At 41.6% G+C, this 20,471-nt stretch overlaps 1 protein-coding gene across 3 annotated transcripts in view; it reads right to left on the minus strand.

Annotated features, from left to right (window-relative positions):
• Window positions 1-229: 229 nt before the first annotated feature.
• LOC129744985 (ankyrin repeat domain-containing protein 13C) overlaps window positions 230-20,471 on the minus strand; it is a 48,107-nt gene continuing 27,865 nt past the window's right edge. Inside the window, exon 5 of one of the 3 annotated variants that reach the window (XM_055737807.1) lies at window positions 230-2,022. In XM_055737807.1, coding sequence (XP_055593782.1) covers window positions 1,965-2,022 — 58 coding nt within the window. In that variant the 3' untranslated portion in view covers window positions 230-1,964. The remainder of the gene's footprint in view (window positions 2,023-20,471) is intronic. The other 2 variants (XM_055737805.1, XM_055737806.1) reach the window with 2 other exon arrangements.

The raw sequence follows: 20,471 nt of genomic DNA on the forward strand, positions 1-20,471 counted from the left end.
AAAGTTTTTGCAGTTTTCAAGCTTGCATGATATTTTGCATTTTCCAAACTTTCATTATAGACGTCTTGAATAAGTTCAGAGGAAATTTGATGACCACCAACAACGAAAAGCATAAGGGAAGCAGTAGGATATTCACTAATTCAGTAGATACAATTTAATGGTTCGTATATCCAAGGCTGTGATACATCAATCTAGAATTCAAAAATCCACTCCGGATACGATACGTAAAACTAGACAAATTTTATTTTCGTTATTCATTTTCACAAATAGAACGGCTTCGGTTTTGTTTGCTTATTTTGTGGTGGTAGGTAGGTATGCTTCGTGTTTCCAATGTGTTTCATTCAATTTCTTAACGCTTACAATACAAGGGGAAAAACAATCGGAAAAGCAAAACTACAGCTAGATCAAATAGCAGCATTATTTGGAGGAATAGAAGAACAAACGGCACGAATTTTTCAATTTCGATATGTTTCAGATGGGACTTAGGGATTTGGATAGGAGAAGCTGTCTCTGAGGGTTTAAAATTATCCGTCAAAGTCTATTTTGTGGGAAAAACTGTCCTAATAGAAGATGAACACATAAAGAATTTTATAACAAAAACATAGTTCGTAGTGAAAAATGTTTCTGAAACTTGGATGATCTATTGAATAAACCAGGTTCGTTGGAATAAAAATAGAGGGAATCGTTGATTGCGCTTGAGCAATATTATGAATCGGTTTCGAAGCCTAGCATCAACCAAACGACTGGGAAAGAACGATTAACCAAATTTAACAAACAGCCACGCATTAAAGCATATTTCTAAATATCACTAACATTTCGCGCGTATGGTTTTGTATCATCATTTTTAGCGGTAATTATTGTTTGCTTTTGTTTTTTCTTATTTATCAAAGTGGGGTGGTGCGTTTTAGCAGCTCTACTTCTATTTCTATTTCCAGCTTTTCGCGTGGAATCCTAGCCTTGCACAAGCAAAAATTTGATTGCCTTTTAGAGTAGGGGTTCTAACTTTGGATAATCTTTGTTTGGAGAATTTAGATGATATTTCCTGTTCACTTTTGGTATCATAAAATTTTATTTCTGCTCACGGCCAATCGAGTACAATATTTTGTGTTGGATCCAAATCGCTTAAGATTTTTTTGAAAAACAATTTTTTGTTTTTCTTTCTTCCTAAAAATTGAATTGATAATGGTTGATTGTTTTTTTTTTAGTTTCTTGTTCAAGCTGCGCCGATTTGGGCGCATGATATTTCTGTATTTAGTTCGTCGTGTTCAAGATAACCTTACAGTGGAATGGAATAATTTACCTGTATAGTGGGATGGTTAGCTTTTACAATAGAATATCGTAAAAAAAAGAATAGAAAGATTGTTGCTTACAATTCGACTTACACTTTCTGCTTTTCTATTTTGACTTAGTTACGTTGTTATGCATGTATGTTGTATGGTTTCTTAAGACCTAGATAGCCTTCGGTATTTTCCATGTTTCACGAGTTCAGTCCTGTAGATCTGGTACCTGGTTGAGAGCCTTCTAAAAACACAAATCTTCTTTTTTTGTTAACTTATGGGAAAACATTGCTCTTAAGACATGTTTATAAGAGTCGCCAAAATATGTTTATGCCAAGATGAAAAATTAAAGTGAAACCTTCAAAGTTAAACCTCTTTTCTCCAACTCCGACCAGTTTCCAAAAGCTGACAACACTGTCCGTAAAAGAGCCGCCCTAAAACGGCTGAAGATGAGGAGTAGAATGAATGTGATGATATGGAGATCGATGGCTATTCTGATTTCGATAATGATGGCGCAGTAATTGAACAAATCCAAACAGTGCGGAGACATGCCAAAGGGTCCGTTTCGATTCCGGGCTGCCAGCGGAACATTTTCAACTGACGATGCTGATGGAGGTGGTGCTACAATAACAACTGCCAGGGAAATTTCCCACAATTTTGCTACGACCGTCGACGGGGCGTAGCCGATCAAGTGTCCGAAATCGAAAGGTCATAAATCAGGAAATCTATAAAATAGATGAGAAATCTGAAGACGTTAGTGATGAAAAGGTTGAGAAAATCAATTAGCATTTGAAAAAAACTGTCCGGGAACAACGAAAACTTAGAAGCTATAACATAAAAGAGGGATATTTCAAATGTATGCGAGGGATATTTGAAATGTATGAAAATGATAATGACACGTATTATTAAACTTATATAAAAATGTCAGCTTACGATGAAACGAAAAGATTGAATAATTTCAGAACGAAAAAAAGTTCAGATTCAGAAAAACATGGATACCAAGCCAGATTACTATTTGTTATTCGAATTATATGACTACGAACATGGATGAGGATACTTGTTCCTTAAGGATACTTAATTCCTCCGCTATTTCTCGATACCGGAATGTCTTACCAATATCAAATGTTCTAGAAAAATGTGTCATATGGAACAAAACAACATTTATGTTGTCTCAATAAAATAAAGAAAAAAAATCGAGATATTGAACTTTGTTTGAAAAATTTAACAAAATTTGACTGAAGATCTTTTTTATCACTTTATAATGTTTCCCACATGAAAACGTTAAAATCAAAATATTTATTTCAAAATGTCAATCGTTAGAGTGTAATATGAATTTCATAATACCATATTTCAAAAGCAAAATAATCTCTCAATTTAAATTTTAAAATAAAACCAAAATGTATGTTATGGGTTTAATCGATCCCTAGAGTCCAAAAAGTATTTTCCTTCTGAATGGATCGTGATCATTAGCTATCACGAAATTTCTGATACTTGTCCAATAGTTAATGTTCATCAAATAATTGTTTGTTAAAAAGAACTCAAAATATTTCATTTATCTAAAAACTCGAAATTGCGCCTGAAAGTATGCAATGACTCTTGGGTTTTAGACAAACTTTTAAAATTATCTTTTACTGTATTTGTTTTCTCCACTCGTGGAGTGTTCCACCGTACCCGTTAAAAACAAACAGAAATCGTCGCCAGTGTATTGCTACCTCGCTCACTCACACGCTCTCTCGCAACACTGACAAAATTTTTGGGGCAACACCGCCCGATGGCAGTGCAACACCAGGTCAAAACCAGTGCAACACCGTCCGAATAAACAAACAGTTTGACAGCACCTAGTGGTGCACCGATGCAACACTAGTGCAACACTCGGCATTAACAAATACGGTATTTGTCTGATACTCACAAACTGTGAAATGAGAACTGAAGCTTGCTTCAGATTGAATTGGAACAAAAACAATTGCCTTTATTTTAGTTGTTTATTATTGAATTCAAGATTATTTTTAAACAAATAAAGCCTTTTTTCATACTTTTAAGAAAAAACACGGAAACAATTATTTGTCAAAGTTTTGTCCATCGTTTAAGCTATCTTTTTCCGCCAGGTCTTCATCTCTTTTACAACCGTTCCCTTTGCCTTAAGTCTCCTCTTCATGATTGGCCAGTATTTTAAATAGGGCGGAACTGGGGGCAGTTGGGTGGGTTAATGTTTTCGGAACAAACTGGACTCATTTCTCTGCGTACCATTCTTGAACGACTTCGCTGTAATGACAGCTTGCCAAATCTGGCCAAAACATTACAGGATGGTCGTGGGATTGAATGAACGGTAAAATTCGTTTTGGGAGACACTCTTTTTAGTATAGTTTCGAAGTCATTGTCTCATTTGTTTCGAAAACTTTCGTTTTTTTGCCACAGCTGCAAATGCCCTAAAAAATCATAAATTTTCGTGCAAATTTGCCGGCAAAAACAAATTTAAATTTGGCTGGAACATCCTCCCGAGCCGTTGCCAGGTAAAAACTTTGACCTGAGATTTGCCCGAAGTCGGCCTAGACATAGGTTTCATCGTCCATCAGAAGACGCTCCTCGAACTTGGTCAGCACCTGGTCGTATAGCTTCCGAAATATTCTGTTATATGGTCCGATTTGGCTGATTGCTAGCTCGATACGACTTGATTCCTTCCCGGAGTCAAATTTTCCCCACGGCACTATGATCAGCACCGGATTTTCTGGTCAAATCACGGACCGACAGATTGGAATTACTCTTGATCGTCTTCAAAATCTTACCACGCAGTTTCCGGTCGACAGTTCCAATCCGACGATTGGCTTGAGGCTTCCGAATCGTCATCAATGTTTTTTCAATATACCGTTTGATAGTGCGCCATACGGTATTTCTGGGCAATTTCAGCTGTTTGCTAGCCTATATGCAGACTACAATAGATTTTCCAAATAACTTTGCACAATTTGTTCCCTTCTTTCGATTTCCATGTTGATTGTTTGCAAAGTACAGTCGATTTGCGGAATGTCAAAAATACATACGTGAAACTGACGAAATTGTCGTCAAGTTGTTGCCAAGAACTTCCAAAAGTGTTCACCATGGATTGATTGGTTTTTTAGACACCTATTGTTTGCAAATTCACGACTCGGTCGAAACAAGTAAATATTACAAATCATGGATTTATAAGTCAACACATAAAGAGAAAAATATCACAAAAACATTGAATGTGTTTTATGGGCGACCCTTTATCAAATTGGAAAACATTTTTCAACATTCTTAATCATGCGTGATAATTTCAGCAAATAATAAAAAAATTAATCCGATGTTGTTTTGATGAAATTTCGTACTTTTCGTCGAGAACCACTCATCTGTAACCAACGGTTCCCCAGACTGCTCAGCCGAGCAAGAACCCCCCTCTAAGCCTCAGGGTCGGCACACTCGATAAGTTTTCGGAACAAGGAAACACCTTAAATGCGCATTAAGAAATCCCACCTTTATTTCCCTATCTTGGGGTACACACAAAAGTCACCGGACCTCTCCCTAGATTAAGCTGGGTTGTCCTACCTTAGGGTGGCGTCTTACAGGTGGCGAGCTGGTACAGCCGAAGCACGTGGGCCAAGGAAGGGCTTCTCCCCGGAACGGATGCCGGAAGGACCCCTGGAACGTGGGTCACCGGTAGGTAAACGGGTCACTGCTGATACTGCATGCACGGCTTGCCCACCTCTGACGTCCTGGCCGTCGGTTGTTGATGGCTGCCTGATTGCACTACACAAATTCCGAACACCTCGGGGGGGAATTCCGGTGCAAATGGTCGACACACGCGGTCAGTGTACGGGCGGTCGAAGAGCCAGGCCAGGTGCGGCACGGGCCTAATGACGTACCGCAACGTTGACTGAGGCCGGTAATCCGACCAATGGGTTCAAGCCCTACAATGGCCAGCACGGGTAAACTGATGCTGCCAAGGTGGCGCGAAGGAATGAACCCTAAACGGCCAGCACTGGTTGACGGACGCTGGCACGGCGAGATGGTTTTCCAAAGCCAAATATCGGGGTCCTGTAGGAACATGATGGGAGAAAGGATTGCACCAGCGTTATATTCTTGCCTTTTCGGGGTTGAATCGGATTGCTACCTGGATGTTCGAACGCTCTTCGCAGCTGGTTGATGGCGTTCACAGGATTGTGTGGCTTCGTCGAGATCTTCCATCCAAATGAAGCGGATCTTGCATGCGGTCTTTGACCCCGATCCAGGTCAAAGGCTTTGTGGTGCATCCATGGATTCCTCCCATCATGCCCTCTTGTCATTTTTAGTAATGGTGCTACCAAGGCGTACAGCACCATCTATCCGCCAAATACGCTCCCGTTGACCTAATCGCGCTGGTTGGTGGTGCGCTAGGGAATGTCAGGTGGTCCTCCTCGTTGCTCACTAAGGCACTTCCTTGCATGGTACGCGCTTTTATCAAAGATCCCTACTGAACTAGGCAGTACAGGTTATGCTGGTTACACTCTCCTCCGGCTCGGGTTGAAAAAATATTAGCACGCTAATATTTTTTCATATTACCACTTTTCTGAGACGCCGATCTAAAGTGTACCTCTGAACCAGACACTTGACAGACCGAAATTGACACCGCACAAGGTTTTTTTTAACGATAAGTTGTTCTCAAAGTTATCCAAGTTTTATAAGAGGTCCCGAGATATTGACGCGAGAAGAAAACCAATTCTTTAGTGTATACATGGGTCGGGGTCATAAGGCATCATCATTGACTAAGTCAACTCCACGCTGTTTAAAGGCCTCGGCCTGTTACTGACCATCAACGTCTTCGACTCCGGTCTCCAGCGACCTATTTCAACTACTTACTGACCAAAGTTCGTGGACTCATAAAAAATACGTTTATAATATCACTCTTACCCAATCTAAATTTACAACATTCATTTTATTTAAGAATAATCATGCACGCAATAAATTAAACAGTGATATAAACCCCTAAACCTAACGCAAGCAAAAAAAAAACAAATTAAAAGAATTAAAAATAAATAAATAAATAATAATTAAAACAAGCCACACTAATAAACGGTGGATTCAAATAACTGATTCAAAACGCTTTGAAATATTTCCTCATTTGCTGAAATGTATCTGTTCTGAGAACTCATTTGATTGCATTTGTGGGAACGGGAAAGAACAGTGATTGAAAACGGAAAAATGAATTGGTTTTTTTTTCTTTGATCGAAAAAGGCTATACCCAGCCAAAAGCACTTTGGTCTTTGATTCGTGCGCACATGGATAGGCATCTAGGAGGAGCAGCCGAAAAAAACCCGGAAAGTGGTCCGATTTCTTATTTCTGAATGGACCTGTCATATCACCACCTATGGCGGCATTCACGAAACCGGACTTTGAAGCGATTATTGATCAGGTGAGTCCTATGGAGAAAGTGAAAAGTGTCGGTTTCATTTTGCTAGTGACGCAGTTTTTCTTTGACGAATTTGGTTAGGTTTCAAGGTCACGGTCGAATTCCTTTCCGTCCACGCACACCAATTCACTAATACCGTATTCGTTTTCACCACCCGAAAGTGTTGCACCATCCACGCTGAAAACGAGCATGAATCGAGTTTTGCACTCACCTTTGTTGGTGTGCGTGAAATCGGTAGTGTCAACAGAAAACATCAAGCTGTCAAAATACAGCTGGTATCTGTTTTCGTTTGACTTCGAAAATTGAAATGAAATTGACTTTAGTTGATCTTTGTCTTTTAAATAATATGAAACTTTTAGCATGAATTTATATATTATGTTGAATTGTGAAGATTTCAGATTTATTTTGCTTGGTAGATTCGCCTCTGGCTCTGATGATAACTGCAATACCGGATGATTCTGGGCGGTCTATGCTTGCTGCTGCTGCTAGACTGCAGTTACCCCAGCTTGAAAGTTCCGGTATTTTGAACGTTTATTCCTCGCAAATCTCATCTTCGTTCGAGTACCTATTTCCGTTTTCAGATTACAAAAAAATTCTTGGAAGTCAAAATGGCGAACTCGGATCGCGGAAGTCTGGGGAGAAAGTTTTGCTAACAGACCGAAACGAACGAAATTCAAGCTCCCAATGCGGGTGTAGTCTCGAACTACCGTTTTTGAAGGGCAACGGGTGGGAATCCGGGACTTGGCGCAACCGAGCATCGTCGCCCAAAGGCACAGCTCGAAGCTGGCTTGTAGCAGAGTAGCTTCGATGCAGCTGAACGCTGTGGAGACCAACTTATAGGACCCTCCCGAACAAGAAAACTTTTCGGTTTGGACGATTCTACCAAATCTTTGGGTTGGCCTTTTTGCACTCGGATTTGCTGCTCTTTTCCGGCATCGCCTGGAACCGATTGCAGCAAGCCTTCTGGGCACATTTCTTTTTGGGAGCGTTGTTTGCTTTGGAACGTGCCATCTAGGTGAAATTCTCCGCCTCTGTTGGAAACGGCACTGGTATTGAATCCGGAACAAGTTTCCGTTCTTCGGGATAATAAAGAGAAAAAAACAACTCGAACGCAATTTTGCGGTATAGAAATAAACCAACCAGCTGATATTTGTTTACATCGGGAAGCACGTGCTGTCGAAATTCATGATAGTATTGGTGAGAGCGCAAGCAACACCGAATATTTTCAGAGTGTTCCACCGTCCACTTTATGGTGCACTACCAGTGGACTACTCTTCGTGAAAACGAGCATGAAAACAGCAAAAAGTGCACTACCGGTAGTGCCCCGGTGCACCACCACTTGAAAACGAATTCTCTATAAGTGTTCTTATAGTCTTCGTGGTTTATTGAACCAATTAGCTCTGTGCGGTAGCGTAGCAGCATAATCCTTGTTTTTTTTTCCAAGAAATATTGAAAAGTAGATACTTAGTTTTTTTTTTTAAATTTTTGCATAACACAGTTCCAAAACGCTTTAATAATATTATTTTGTTTTTTTTTTTTGCGGACCGTTGACAGATGAGATCGAACTGAGTTGGTTCACCTGGCTAAGTTTACTTGTATTATTTTGATTGTTTCCTTTATTTCTTTCTAGGCATCCCGGTTTGTTTCATTTCGAAGAAGTGACTGCTCTTCGGTGCTTCTTCTTAGGTAAGACATTCTCAAAACGACTCGCACTATTTTCTCAACTTTGCCTTTACATTGCAGGCTCCTCACTAACCGTTTTAATTGTGATTTTGTTTGGCCCGCCAAAGTGGAAATTCTCACCCGGAAGATTTTAAAGGAAGTCACGGATTCACCTGCAACCTACTGCAGGCAGCTAACCCCGATGCTGCTCAATTGCTGCCCTCAAGGAAGGACTTTCAATAGGAGGCTTTGGCCCAGAAATGACTGGCATGAATATCCAAGAGGAGTCACTGAAGCCAAAACATAAACCCACCTAGTGTTCCATGTAGACCTTTGGTTGAGCATATCTGGCAGGGATGCCATCCGTCCTGTTTGATCCAATATGTTGCCTATGCGGATGGAATCGGCAAGATTCGCTGCTAAATCATATTCGCAGCCCGAGACGAAAGCACAAGTGGGGCATATGGCCGACAAATGTGGCACTGAGATCCATGCTATCCAGCAGATGTAATCCGACGAACCTGGTGTTCTATAGCAGTTGTTTGCAGGTAAACTTCTTTTTTAATTAACTATAGCTTTTCCTCGAAAAAATCTTATTTTGCTTGTATTGTTAGATAAACCATAAACGACTGGAATGTTTCTGCAAATATTTTAGTAGACCGTTAAGCCTTTAACGATAAAGGGTGACTGTGTGGTTCTCATAGAGCATTGGGCAACCTAGCATAGGCTCCTGCAGAATTTCTGCGGGCTATTTGAAATTATTGTTGAATCAAATAGTTCATTAATTCGTCAATAGCGAGATACATTCTCATAATGGTTTCAGATCGATATATTGTCGATCTGGATTTGATTGATAACGACCTTTTATTGTGATTTCTCGTGGCTAGAAGTGATTATGTTCATGGTTTTAAATCGGCAGCGGAAAAAATACCCAACGATTTTCCCATTAGATCAGACACCCCATATGAACTGGTTCCATGTTTTGACGTAATCACACATGGGACGTATTGTGGTCCTAGCTTAGCATTGAAGTTTTTACTTGCCGCTGATTGTCGAAATGCTCTTTTGAAGACCCTTTGCCCAATAGTAAAAGTCGGCGAAGGCCGTTTATGTCGCAAATCGTACCGGGTTTTCGTACTGTCATAACATTTTCTAAGGTTTTGCGTAACCAATTCGTAGGTACGACTGCATATGGCCTTTAGCTTTTCCATGCGTTCTGTTTCGTCTATCTGATTCTCTGGATCAAATCGATAATCGGAGCCACGAGTGTTTATTTCGTGACCAAAAATCACTTTGTGCGGGGTAAACTTCGTGGAACTATGCACTGTATTATTTAACACGAATGCTATTTCAGATATCCTCGTATCCCACTGGCGCTGATCCAACCTAACGTAGGACCGAATCATAGCGTTTATGGTTCTGTTTAAACGCTCGGCCGGATTAGCTTGGCTTCTATGCCTAGCATTAGCCCAGTGTTGCACTTCATACTTACTAAGCAGATCCTGAAAATCTTTCGATTGGAAAGTAGAAGCATTGTCGGAAATTATAAACTGGGGAACAGCTAATTTACGGAACCACTGCTCTTCCAGAATATTGCATAGACTAGAACTAGAAATCTTCTTCACCGGTACAAGCATGGAATATTTAGAAAATAAGTCCATGACTACTAACAAATGAGCATTTCCATGCTTGCTCCGGGGAAGTGACTGGATATAGTCCATGCATATAATCTGGAAGGGCTTGGTGGCCACGCGCTGCTTCCCCATCTCCGGAGCAGTCGCCACCGTTGAATGTTTAATTTCCTTACAGGTACTGCAGTTATTAATGTATCGTTTAACATCGGCATTCATTTTCGGCCAGTAGAATCTCCGCTTTATTTTTTCTAGGCATTTTTCGTAACCAATATGGAAGTTGTCGTCATGCTCCTCTCGAATAATACGTGGGCGAGAAGACCTTGGTACACATTCTTTCCACTCAAATCGGTAGTCGAGAACATCCGATCGAGCGGAGACAAATTTGTACAATTTTGCAGAGTGGATTTTAAAGTCCATGTACTTTTCGGGATCCGACTCAACGACTTTGTACAGATTTGCATACCATTTGTCTTCCTCCACATCAACAGCTTCTACGGACCTGGATAAAGCATCCGGAACGACATTGTCTTTGCCTTTCCGGTGCTTGATCTCCATGTCGTATTGCTGCAATGTGATGCTCCACCTACTGAGCCTTGACGACGACTTCCACTTGGCTTTCAAGATGAAAGTGAGTGCGGACGAATCCGTCACCAGAGTAAATCGCCTTCCTTCTATGTAGCCGCGGAATTTTTCTATGCAGCGGAGGGCGGCGAGGCCTTCCTTTTCCGCTGCATGGTAATTTAGTTCAGCGCCTTTTAACTTCTCAGAATGGTAGGCTATCACCCTCTCCTCACCATTCTGAACTTGGGTTAGGATCCCAGCTACAGCGACGTCGCTTGCGTCAGTCTGGACGCTAAAAGGGAGAGTAAAATCTGGGTTGGCCATCACAGGAGCTGTGATGAGCATCTCCTTGATGGCCTGAAATGAATTCTCTGCTGCATTGTTCCACTGGACTCTCTTCGGTTTGCCTTTGAGCAAATCTGTCAGAGGTCCCGTTAGCTGGCTGAATTTGTCGATGAACCTACGGTAATAGTTCACCATACCGAGGAATCGACGCAGTGACCTCACCGACTTCGGGACCTCATACCCCAGGATCGCTTGAATGCGATCCGGGTTAGGTCGCAATCCTTCGCGGGAAAGAATATAGCCCAAGTAGGGCAGTTCACTGCAGCAGAAATTCGATTTCCCCAGATTTATGCTTAGGTTGGCGGATCTCAACCTTTGCGCCAGCTCGGTAAGGCGCTGGATATGTTCCTCGAATGTGTTGCTCGCCACCACAATATCATCTAAGTATACAAAGATAAAGGGTTCGAGGGCACCGTATCCGAGAACCATATCCATCACTTTACTGAGTGTACTGGGGCTATTGACTAGGCCGAATGGAAGGGAAGAAAACTGGAATAAGCCTTTTCCAGGAATCGAAAATGCTGTGTATTTCCGACTATCGTGTTGCAAGGGAACTTGTAAAAATGCTTGCGTTAAGTCGATAGTAGACAAGTATTTAAATTGCCCTAGGTGGCTCAAAATGCGATTCTGATGCGGGAGAGGGTAAGCATCACGCTTAGTGCGCTCATTTAATAGTCGAGCGTCGAGGCATAGCCTCACCTCTTCTGTGTTCCTCTTTTTGACTGGTACTACCGGTAGAGCCCAGTCTGAGGTCGATTTCTCTATGACCCCCTCATCGAGCATTTTGTCCACCGCACGGTAAATTTTGGCCTGAATTGCTGGACTCCAAGGATATGGGTTCTTCCGAATAGGACCCGCGTTTAAAAATTCTTCCTTAAGTTCAATCTTATGTTCCAGTAAGTGTGTTTTACCTAAAGGGCCATTACCTGCTACCAGGAACATGCTTTTGACTTTTTCTAGCTCTAATTGTTGTTCGTTACTAAATTTCTCTTCTACTTTTAGGATATCCTGAACTTGGTCCTCAACGGCATCTATTGAACTTTCGATGGTTGGCTTGATATTGAATTTCTGCCAGAAATCAATTCCCAGGATGCACTTTCTGTTCAGATCTGGAGCTATAACTACAGGTAAGATTCTTGTTTTTCCGTTAAATGTAATTGGGATTATGCATTCACCTGCGACCTTCAAATTTTCTCCCGAAGCTGTTTTCAAATTCAGCTTAGAGGGCTCTAATTTTAATTTTAACAAAGATATTATTTTTAACCCTCCTATGCCCAATATGGTTTTAGCAGCGCCACTATCTAGGAGCCCGATTACCGAAATTCCCATAATATCGATTTTCGCGAATGGTCTGGGGTCATCGCTTAATGTGATGAGCACCGTAGCAATCTCCTCACCTTCAGCTATGCTTCCACTCACTCGCGAATAGCCGAGATTATGTAGAATTTCTGGTACATCGGCTTCTTGAGGTCTTGTTGAGTTTTGGATAAGACTGGCTCGCCTCAATGAGCAGCCTTTTTCCCGTTTTTTACTTGGCAATAGGGACATTCGGGAGATGGGAAGCCCGGAAAACCGCACGTTTTGCAAAACAGTATAAGCTGCTCCCGGCAGGTCTCAAAAGAATGCCCTACAACATGGCAGTTGAAACATACATTCCGCTTCAGTGGAATGTATGCATTCACTACACGTTGCAGGGCATTGTTTCCGCTTGGCCCAGCTACAGGTTCTGAACTGTTTTGCGAAACGTAGTGGTCACGATCTTGGTTTCCTTCATCCCTCGGTTTGTAGGCATTTTGATTTTTGTTAGCCCTTTCGTCTTTCCAAAAATCTTTTCTATTCTCATTATAATTTTTTTGTTCTGACCTGAAATTTCTATCTTTTCTTCTATTCATATTCTGGTTTCGATTTATGAACTGGTTCCTATATTCTACTCTATTTCTATTTTCATAATCATTGATGGTTTCTGTGTACTGATCTTGATTTTCGTATTCAATTTCTTCTATGTTTGAATTTCTGTATTCTCGCCTGCCGTCACGATTTTTGTACATTTGCCAGTTTATGGCATCAAACTTTTTTCCAAAGTCCTTCATCTTGGGGATGCTATCCACATTGGCGGCGAGCATCGCAATTCGAAAGTCTTCTCGAGTATTTCGAAAAAGGCAATCAAATTTTCGACGCTCGTCCCACGGGTTAGACATTCCTCGAAAAATTCTGACCATGTCGAGGTAATAATCATGGAACTTTTCTTTAACCCCTTGTCTTCTACTGGTGGCTTGTCTTTCATAGACAAAGTCCGCATCGTACGGAACAAATTCCGATTTCAACTCCGCTACTAGATTGTCCCACGAAACCAATTCTCCTAGACTATTCGCATCCATGAGCCACGACCTTGCCTTATGAGTGAATAAATAATGGGCGTTGTGGAACAGTTCATCCCTGGAACAGTTTTCTGAACGAGCCATGAATTCGACCTCGCTCAGAAACTCATTCAACCTGCGGCCATTATCCATTCCATCATAGGTTATCTTCCACTTATGGATGGGAAGTCGCATGGCATTCCCTATGAACCTCTCAGGAGCTATGTTTTCCTTAAGGTTTGCTTCTGGTATTTTTATCGGTTCTTTTCTAGGGTCATCCCTTATGGAACTAAAGGAATTTTGAACAGAACTGTTCCTCTGCTTCAACCAATCCAAAAAATCTTCCGGTTTATTTTGATTTTTTTCCTTCGTTGAGGCAGGTGGTTCCTCCAAATTGTGGGTGTTTTGAACTGTGTTATACTGTGTTTCATTATCTTGGCTTGTTTGATTAGCTTCTAAAACTTGTATACGCTGTAGCAATTGGTTTACCGTTTGCATTAATTTTTTATTTTCATCTACCAGCCGTTCAACATCTTTATTTGCCACGACACTTTGCGTAGCGTGATTTACGTTTTTCGTTCTAGGTGCAATTTCTTCCTCTACTATCTCTTCATGTGTATCGTTCTGATTCTCCATGTTTGAATCAATTTCCGGGCTTAAATTATTATTATTCGTACGTAATTGACCTAAACTGGCGTTAATAATATCCAATTCGGCCTGTCTTACTTCTGGCAGAGGCGAGGAAAGTGAAAAGTAAACCCCAAGTAACTTCAAGCATTCTGATGCAATATCAGCCAGATTGTTCACATCTTTTTCGGCGTTGGTTTCGTTTCTGAGACGTTCCAAGCGGAAAACTATGTGAATCAATCTGGTTTTGAACAGTTGACTTGGTGCACTTTTCCTTCCTCGCTTCTCCAGGTGGAGTTTCATATGTGCTACCTTGTCTCCACACACCTCTAATTCATCATCTATTGATGTACCGGTAGATATTAATTTTTTTTTAATATTTGGATCTTCTTTTTCTCTTTTCAGGTGTATACGAAGCGCACGTTCACTAAGCTGTCTTTTCTCCAACCTGTCGATGTTGCGAATGGCCAGTTCGTATTCCAATTCATCGATTGTAAGGTGCGAACAGTTCATGCCATAGTACAACACATGTAGATGGGACATATCCATGTTGATAAATTTAAGGTAAACTTAAGATAAAATATTTACGAATATAAAAACCAATATATAGAGAAAAACCAACCAACTTAATACAGCGAAATGAATAAATTTAGAATCTAATACAATTTAAAATAAATACTATTAAATTGCACAATTCAATGAAAAACTATATAATTAATTAAATTCTAAATTAAAATACAAATGCTTGAAACTAATTCTAAATTGGAATAAATAACGGAATGTGTAACGGAAATACAAACACTAATATTTGAACTAATTTAGAATCTAATGCACAAACACAGTATGAATACTTTAGATAAGATAATTTAAACTTTTTTGTTTTTGCTTAATAAATCGTTTTAGTTTCTGGTGTTTTTATTTCTCACACAAACAGTTCCCACAGCAATCAAACGTTTAAACAACTTTTAAATTAATGAGACAAAATAATATTTAGATAAAAATTTTGGTTTCTGTTCGCTGTTAACTTGCTATTTTTTTTTTCAAAGCGTACTATTTCAAATTGGATTGGAAGATCAACATTTATATCACAGATTTAAAGTATTATTCAAACATTATACTGATTTAAAAAACGAATATTGAACGATACAAAATCAATCATATGGCTCAAGACAATTAGCTTGAAGAGTGATATTATACAATCAAATTACATGTGAGTGTAAGTTGATATTTAAAATTTTTGTTGAAACTCACGAAATGGCTGGTTTCAACCTTTGTGAACAACCAAGACCCCTATAAATCTGTTCAAACTTTTGTGTGGGTGGTAACTTCTCCACTCGCTCTCGTTGGCTTTTTTTTTGTGCTAATGCCAACCGATCTGCCAAGGTCTCGGGCGTTTTCCCAGAGACTTCCAAATCAGTAGAAATTGCGCTCAAAGAGTGTTCCCTTGCACTACCGAAAATATACAAGTATATTTTGAGTTGGGCGCCAGAGTGTAACCAACGGTTCCCCAGACTGCTCAGCCGAGCAAGAACCCCCCTCTAAGCCTCAGGGTCGGCACACTCGATAAGTTTTCGGAACAAGGAAACACCTTAAATGCGCATTAAGAAATCCCACCTTTATTTCCCTATCTTGGGGTACACACAAAAGTCACCGGACCTCTCCCTAGATTAAGCTGGGTTGTCCTACCTTAGGGTGGCGTCTTACAGGTGGCGAGCTGGTACAGCCGAAGCACGTGGGCCAAGGAAGGGCTTCTCCCCGGAACGGATGCCGGAAGGACCCCTGGAACGTGGGTCACCGGTAGGTAAACGGGTCACTGCTGATACTGCATGCACGGCTTGCCCACCTCTGACGTCCTGGCCGTCGGTTGTTGATGGCTGCCTGATTGCACTACACAAATTCCGAACACCTCGGGGGGGAATTCCGGTGCAAATGGTCGACACACGCGGTCAGTGTACGGGCGGTCGAAGAGCCAGGCCAGGTGCGGCACGGGCCTAATGACGTACCGCAACGTTGACTGAGGCCGGTAATCCGACCAATGGGTTCAAGCCCTACAATGGCCAGCACGGGTAAACTGATGCTGCCAAGGTGGCGCGAAGGAATGAACCCTAAACGGCCAGCACTGGTTGACGGACGCTGGCACGGCGAGATGGTTTTCCAAAGCCAAATATCGGGGTCCTGTAGGAACATGATGGGAGAAAGGATTGCACCAGCGTTATATTCTTGCCTTTTCGGGGTTGAATCGGATTGCTACCTGGATGTTCGAACGCTCTTCGCAGCTGGTTGATGGCGTTCACAGGATTGTGTGGCTTCGTCGAGATCTTCCATCCAAATGAAGCGGATCTTGCATGCGGTCTTTGACCCCGATCCAGGTCAAAGGCTTTGTGGTGCATCCATGGATTCCTCCCATCATGCCCTCTTGTCATTTTTAGTAATGGTGCTACCAAGGCGTACAGCACCATCTATCCGCCAAATACGCTCCCGTTGACCTAATCGCGCTGGTTGGTGGTGCGCTAGGGAATGTCAGGTGGTCCTCCTCGTTGCTCACTAAGGCACTTCCTTGCATGGTACGCGCTTTTATCAAAGATCCCTACTGAACTAGGCAGTACAGGTTATGCTGGTTATACATCTTAGTTTGGACACCCTATTCACTGCCCTCAGCGGCCATTTTGTTCCAAAATCTCTTCATCTCTGTTGCATCCCGAGTTGTCCTACCATTCTTCTTCATCTTCTGATTAACAATTGCTCAAAATTTTTCGATAGGGCGGAATTGAGGGCAGTTGGGTGGGTTGACGTCCTTTTCGACAAAATCCACTAGTTGGCCCGATACCACTGTAGTACCTCTTCGCTGTAGTGGCAGCTAGCTAAATCTAGCTAAAACTTTACTGGTTCTTTGTGAGATCTAACAAAAGGAAAACAAAACATTTTTCAGGCACTCCTCCTTGTACATTTCGGAGTCCATGGTCTTGTTTTTCACAAAAAACCGGGGTTTTTCGGCCGCAGCTCCAAATATCTTGCCAGATCAAACACTTTTCTGCAAAGTTATTGGCAAAAACGAATTTGAACTTGATGGGGACATCACTCCGACCAGTGGCTTTGTAAAGTTTTTGGTCAGGAAGCCTCCTCAAATCAGATTTCGCGATTTTGGAACCAGACCACATCGGGTTTTTGAACGTGGGTGTCCAAAATTAATTTTCGTCTCGCGGCTTCTATCACGTGTAACTTTTTTGGAACAACTCGAATCGTAATGAAATTTTCAGCACTGATAGAGGAAACATTTCCGAACAAAGAAATGAAAAAAAATTCTAGATCCGACAACTAGGAGCGCTACGGTATAATAAACAGTGCGTCCAGATTTCTGATGATCCATGCTTTAGGTACATTAGCACACATATTCTTGATTTGAATTGTATTGAATTACGATTTGCATGATTTGTCATACGAATCATTTACGACTACCCTGATTCTGTTTGGAATATACTATGACAATTTACATCATCATATAGATGATTGAGGTTGTAATCTTTTTTCGGCGAAGCTTTACTGCATCCCGAACTTCTGGGTTCCACCAGGGGACCGATGGTTTTCCCGCGGTACCGCTTGTTCTAGGGATATGCTTTTTGGCTGTGTCAAACAGTAGTTTGGAGAAGGATTCGATGTTGTGGTTAGGTTCATTGTGTAAATTTCTCTCAATATCAATTTGATACCCAACCCAATCGTCTTCATCGTATTTCCACCTAGGTCTCGTTGTGGCTTGGGGGGTGGATGCCTCTAGAAAGATTGAGATGGGAAAGTGGTCGCTTCCGTAGGTGTCATCCAGCACTTTCCACCTAATTTTTGAGCTTAAATTCCATGAAACAATAGTGAGGTCTAGGGCTGACGTATTTCCGGTTGAGGGACAGACTCGGGTGGGCAGTGAGTCATTATAGATAATGAAGTTTTTGTTATCAACGAGACTTTCAATGAAAGATCCTTTTCTGTCGGTTTGGAATGCGCATTGAAGTCACCCATAATTAAAACCGGTTCTGGGAGTTGGGTTATAATATTCTCTAATTCCTCGCAAAACTCTGCGAATGGCTGTTTTGGGGAAATGTAGACCGAGACTGCGGTGATTTCGACGGGAGATCTTAGACGGATTGCCACTATATTAAGGTTAGAACTAACCGCTAGAGGAGTATAAGGGAATCCAATTTTTACTGCTAGCCCGGTGCCTTGCAGGCCCGGAAGATGATGGAGATGTAGATGGTAGCCTTTAATTAAATCTTTTGGGATAAGATGTGGTTGAGCCAAAGTTTCTTGGAGGGCAATAACAATCGGAGAGTAATGGGTGGAAAGGATTTGTAGTTCGGAGGTACGTGCTCGTAGGCCGAGAAGATTCCATTGGATAGCTAAACATTGTTTGTTTTTTCTGGTGGGGCAGTTAATTGGCCTATTGTTGTTGGAAGAGCTATTGCTGTCAGGCGTGATTATGTTGTGGGTGTGGGAGTTCATATTGTACATGTATGGAGCCATTAGGAGTAATTTATTGGAACGGACTTACCGTTCTGTTGTTGGTTGTAGGGACGAGTATTCTGGGGGTTGGAAGGGCCTGATTTGGGGTCTGGTTCGAAGCACTGTTTCTTGAGGGTTGAGTTGGATTTGGTAGATTGGTCATCATTGGACTTAGGGCTGCGTCGGCCGCGCTTTGATGGTTTTGAGTTGGCTTGGCTGCTGACTGTGATAGTGGTGGTTTCCGATTGATCCGAGTTTTCCGTTTCAGATGAAGATTCTAATTCCGGGCTCGCTAGAAGTAGCTGAAGTTGTGTGGTGAGTTGGGCCACTCGCTGTTCCAGTTCTTGAATCCGACGGTCTTTGGCGTTTTCCTGATTTGATGATGTGGTAAGGCGTTGCTGAATTTGGCTGATGTTTTGAGCTGCTTTTTGGCGGTTTCGGTACTCTCTTACTGCTGCACCCTGGGAAATCCCGGAATCAACTCGGATTTTGACGATTTCTTGTTCCTCCAGCTGGACGGGACAAGAGCGGCTCATGGCCGAATGAGACCCATCACAGTTAAGGCAATGTGGATCCTTGGAGCAATCAGTATGTGCGGGAGATTCTCCACAAATAAGGCATTTTTCTTGTTGTTGACATCTGATCTTCGAGTGCCCGAATTTGCCGCAGTTCCTGCAGAAGAGAGGCCTCGGGTAGTATGGTCGGGTAGGTATACGGATGAAACCGAAGCAAATATAATCCGGAGCAACAGTTCCACTAATCGTCAGGACCATAGAATTCGTTGGCACTGATTTTCCATCCACCTTCTTGATGAAACGGTACACCTTGGTAACGCCTTGATCCGCCAGATTTTCCTGGATCTCCTCGTCAGACAGTCCATGAACTTCTCTGCAGGATACCACTCGCTGGCAGGTGTTAAGTGATGGGTGTGGCGCGATGTTGATTTTTGTTCCATCTATCAGTTCCGAAAGTTGTTGCAGTTGGTTGAATTGGTCGATGCTTCGAATTTTCAATAGATAGGCCTCTCCGTTGTTGATAGGGTTTGCCCCATCAATTCTACCAACGATGGATTTAGCAAGAACAAATGGATTGTTTGGAAGCTTGTTGTTCTCTCCAGCTCGCAGTACAAGAAATTGAATATCGCCATGAAGTCCTTTTGGGTCCATCCATGACGGAAGCGTCCGTCTGTAATTTAGCTTGGGATTCTGGGTCCGGTTGGCCCAAGGTGGATTAGGATCCACCATCCTTTGGGAAAGATATCCTAGAGTTGCCTCTATTTGAAGTCACTTATAATTTTCACTTTGTGGGAACTATCACCAGAAACGAGATGTTATTTGGATGTCCGTGATAGTGACACCAGGCAAGAAAAACACGTGTGCGGAGAGGAGCAAAATTAAAACCGTCCGAACCCGATGACTATCGCCGAGTGAAGGTTGCCATTTGTTGTTGTTGTTTTTCATCGGTAATCGCGTATGAGTTCAAATCTTTTGATTATCAGAAATCGTTCAAGTTTCCGTGGTTATCTCCTGCTAATAGAAAATTTGCTTCGATTCAATGTCTCAACTTTATCGAATCGGTAGGTGTGTGCACCTTTAACCTGTTTCATATGAACTTGGCTAAGCAAAATATGAAACAGAACTTGAGAAATTCTAACTTCCGGGAATCAAAACAATGCGAGTGGAAGAGGCACATATCAATCCGTATCCCATTCAACGATTTAGGTAAGATTGGCTTGACCGATAATTTCCTAAAATAGTTCTCACGTTCTTCTTTTTATTCTTAAAATTACAGTTTCTGCAACCCGTCTAATTTCGATGCAGGTGCAAAATTCCTCCGTCCACTGTTCGGAAGGTTTGTTGTAGAATCTTAATATTTCCTCTAGGTCAAAACTGATGTTTCATACTGAATTACCATGTCAATCGAAGCATACCATACTTGGTTTATTCCATAGTTATTCTGACAAATTATCTATTTTGAATTTAAAAGGATTTCACTCCAAGTTAGCGTATCAAAAATATTGCGAAAAGTTCTAGCTGATTTTAAGATTTGTTTATATTCAGACTTTCCCCTTTCCGACGGTTTTTGTAACTTACCACAGCGATCGACAGCGCAAGCTTTATTT

This window comes from Uranotaenia lowii, chromosome 2 (genome assembly GCF_029784155.1).
Source record: "Uranotaenia lowii strain MFRU-FL chromosome 2, ASM2978415v1, whole genome shotgun sequence".
Lineage (NCBI taxonomy): Eukaryota > Metazoa > Arthropoda > Insecta > Diptera > Culicidae > Uranotaenia > Uranotaenia lowii.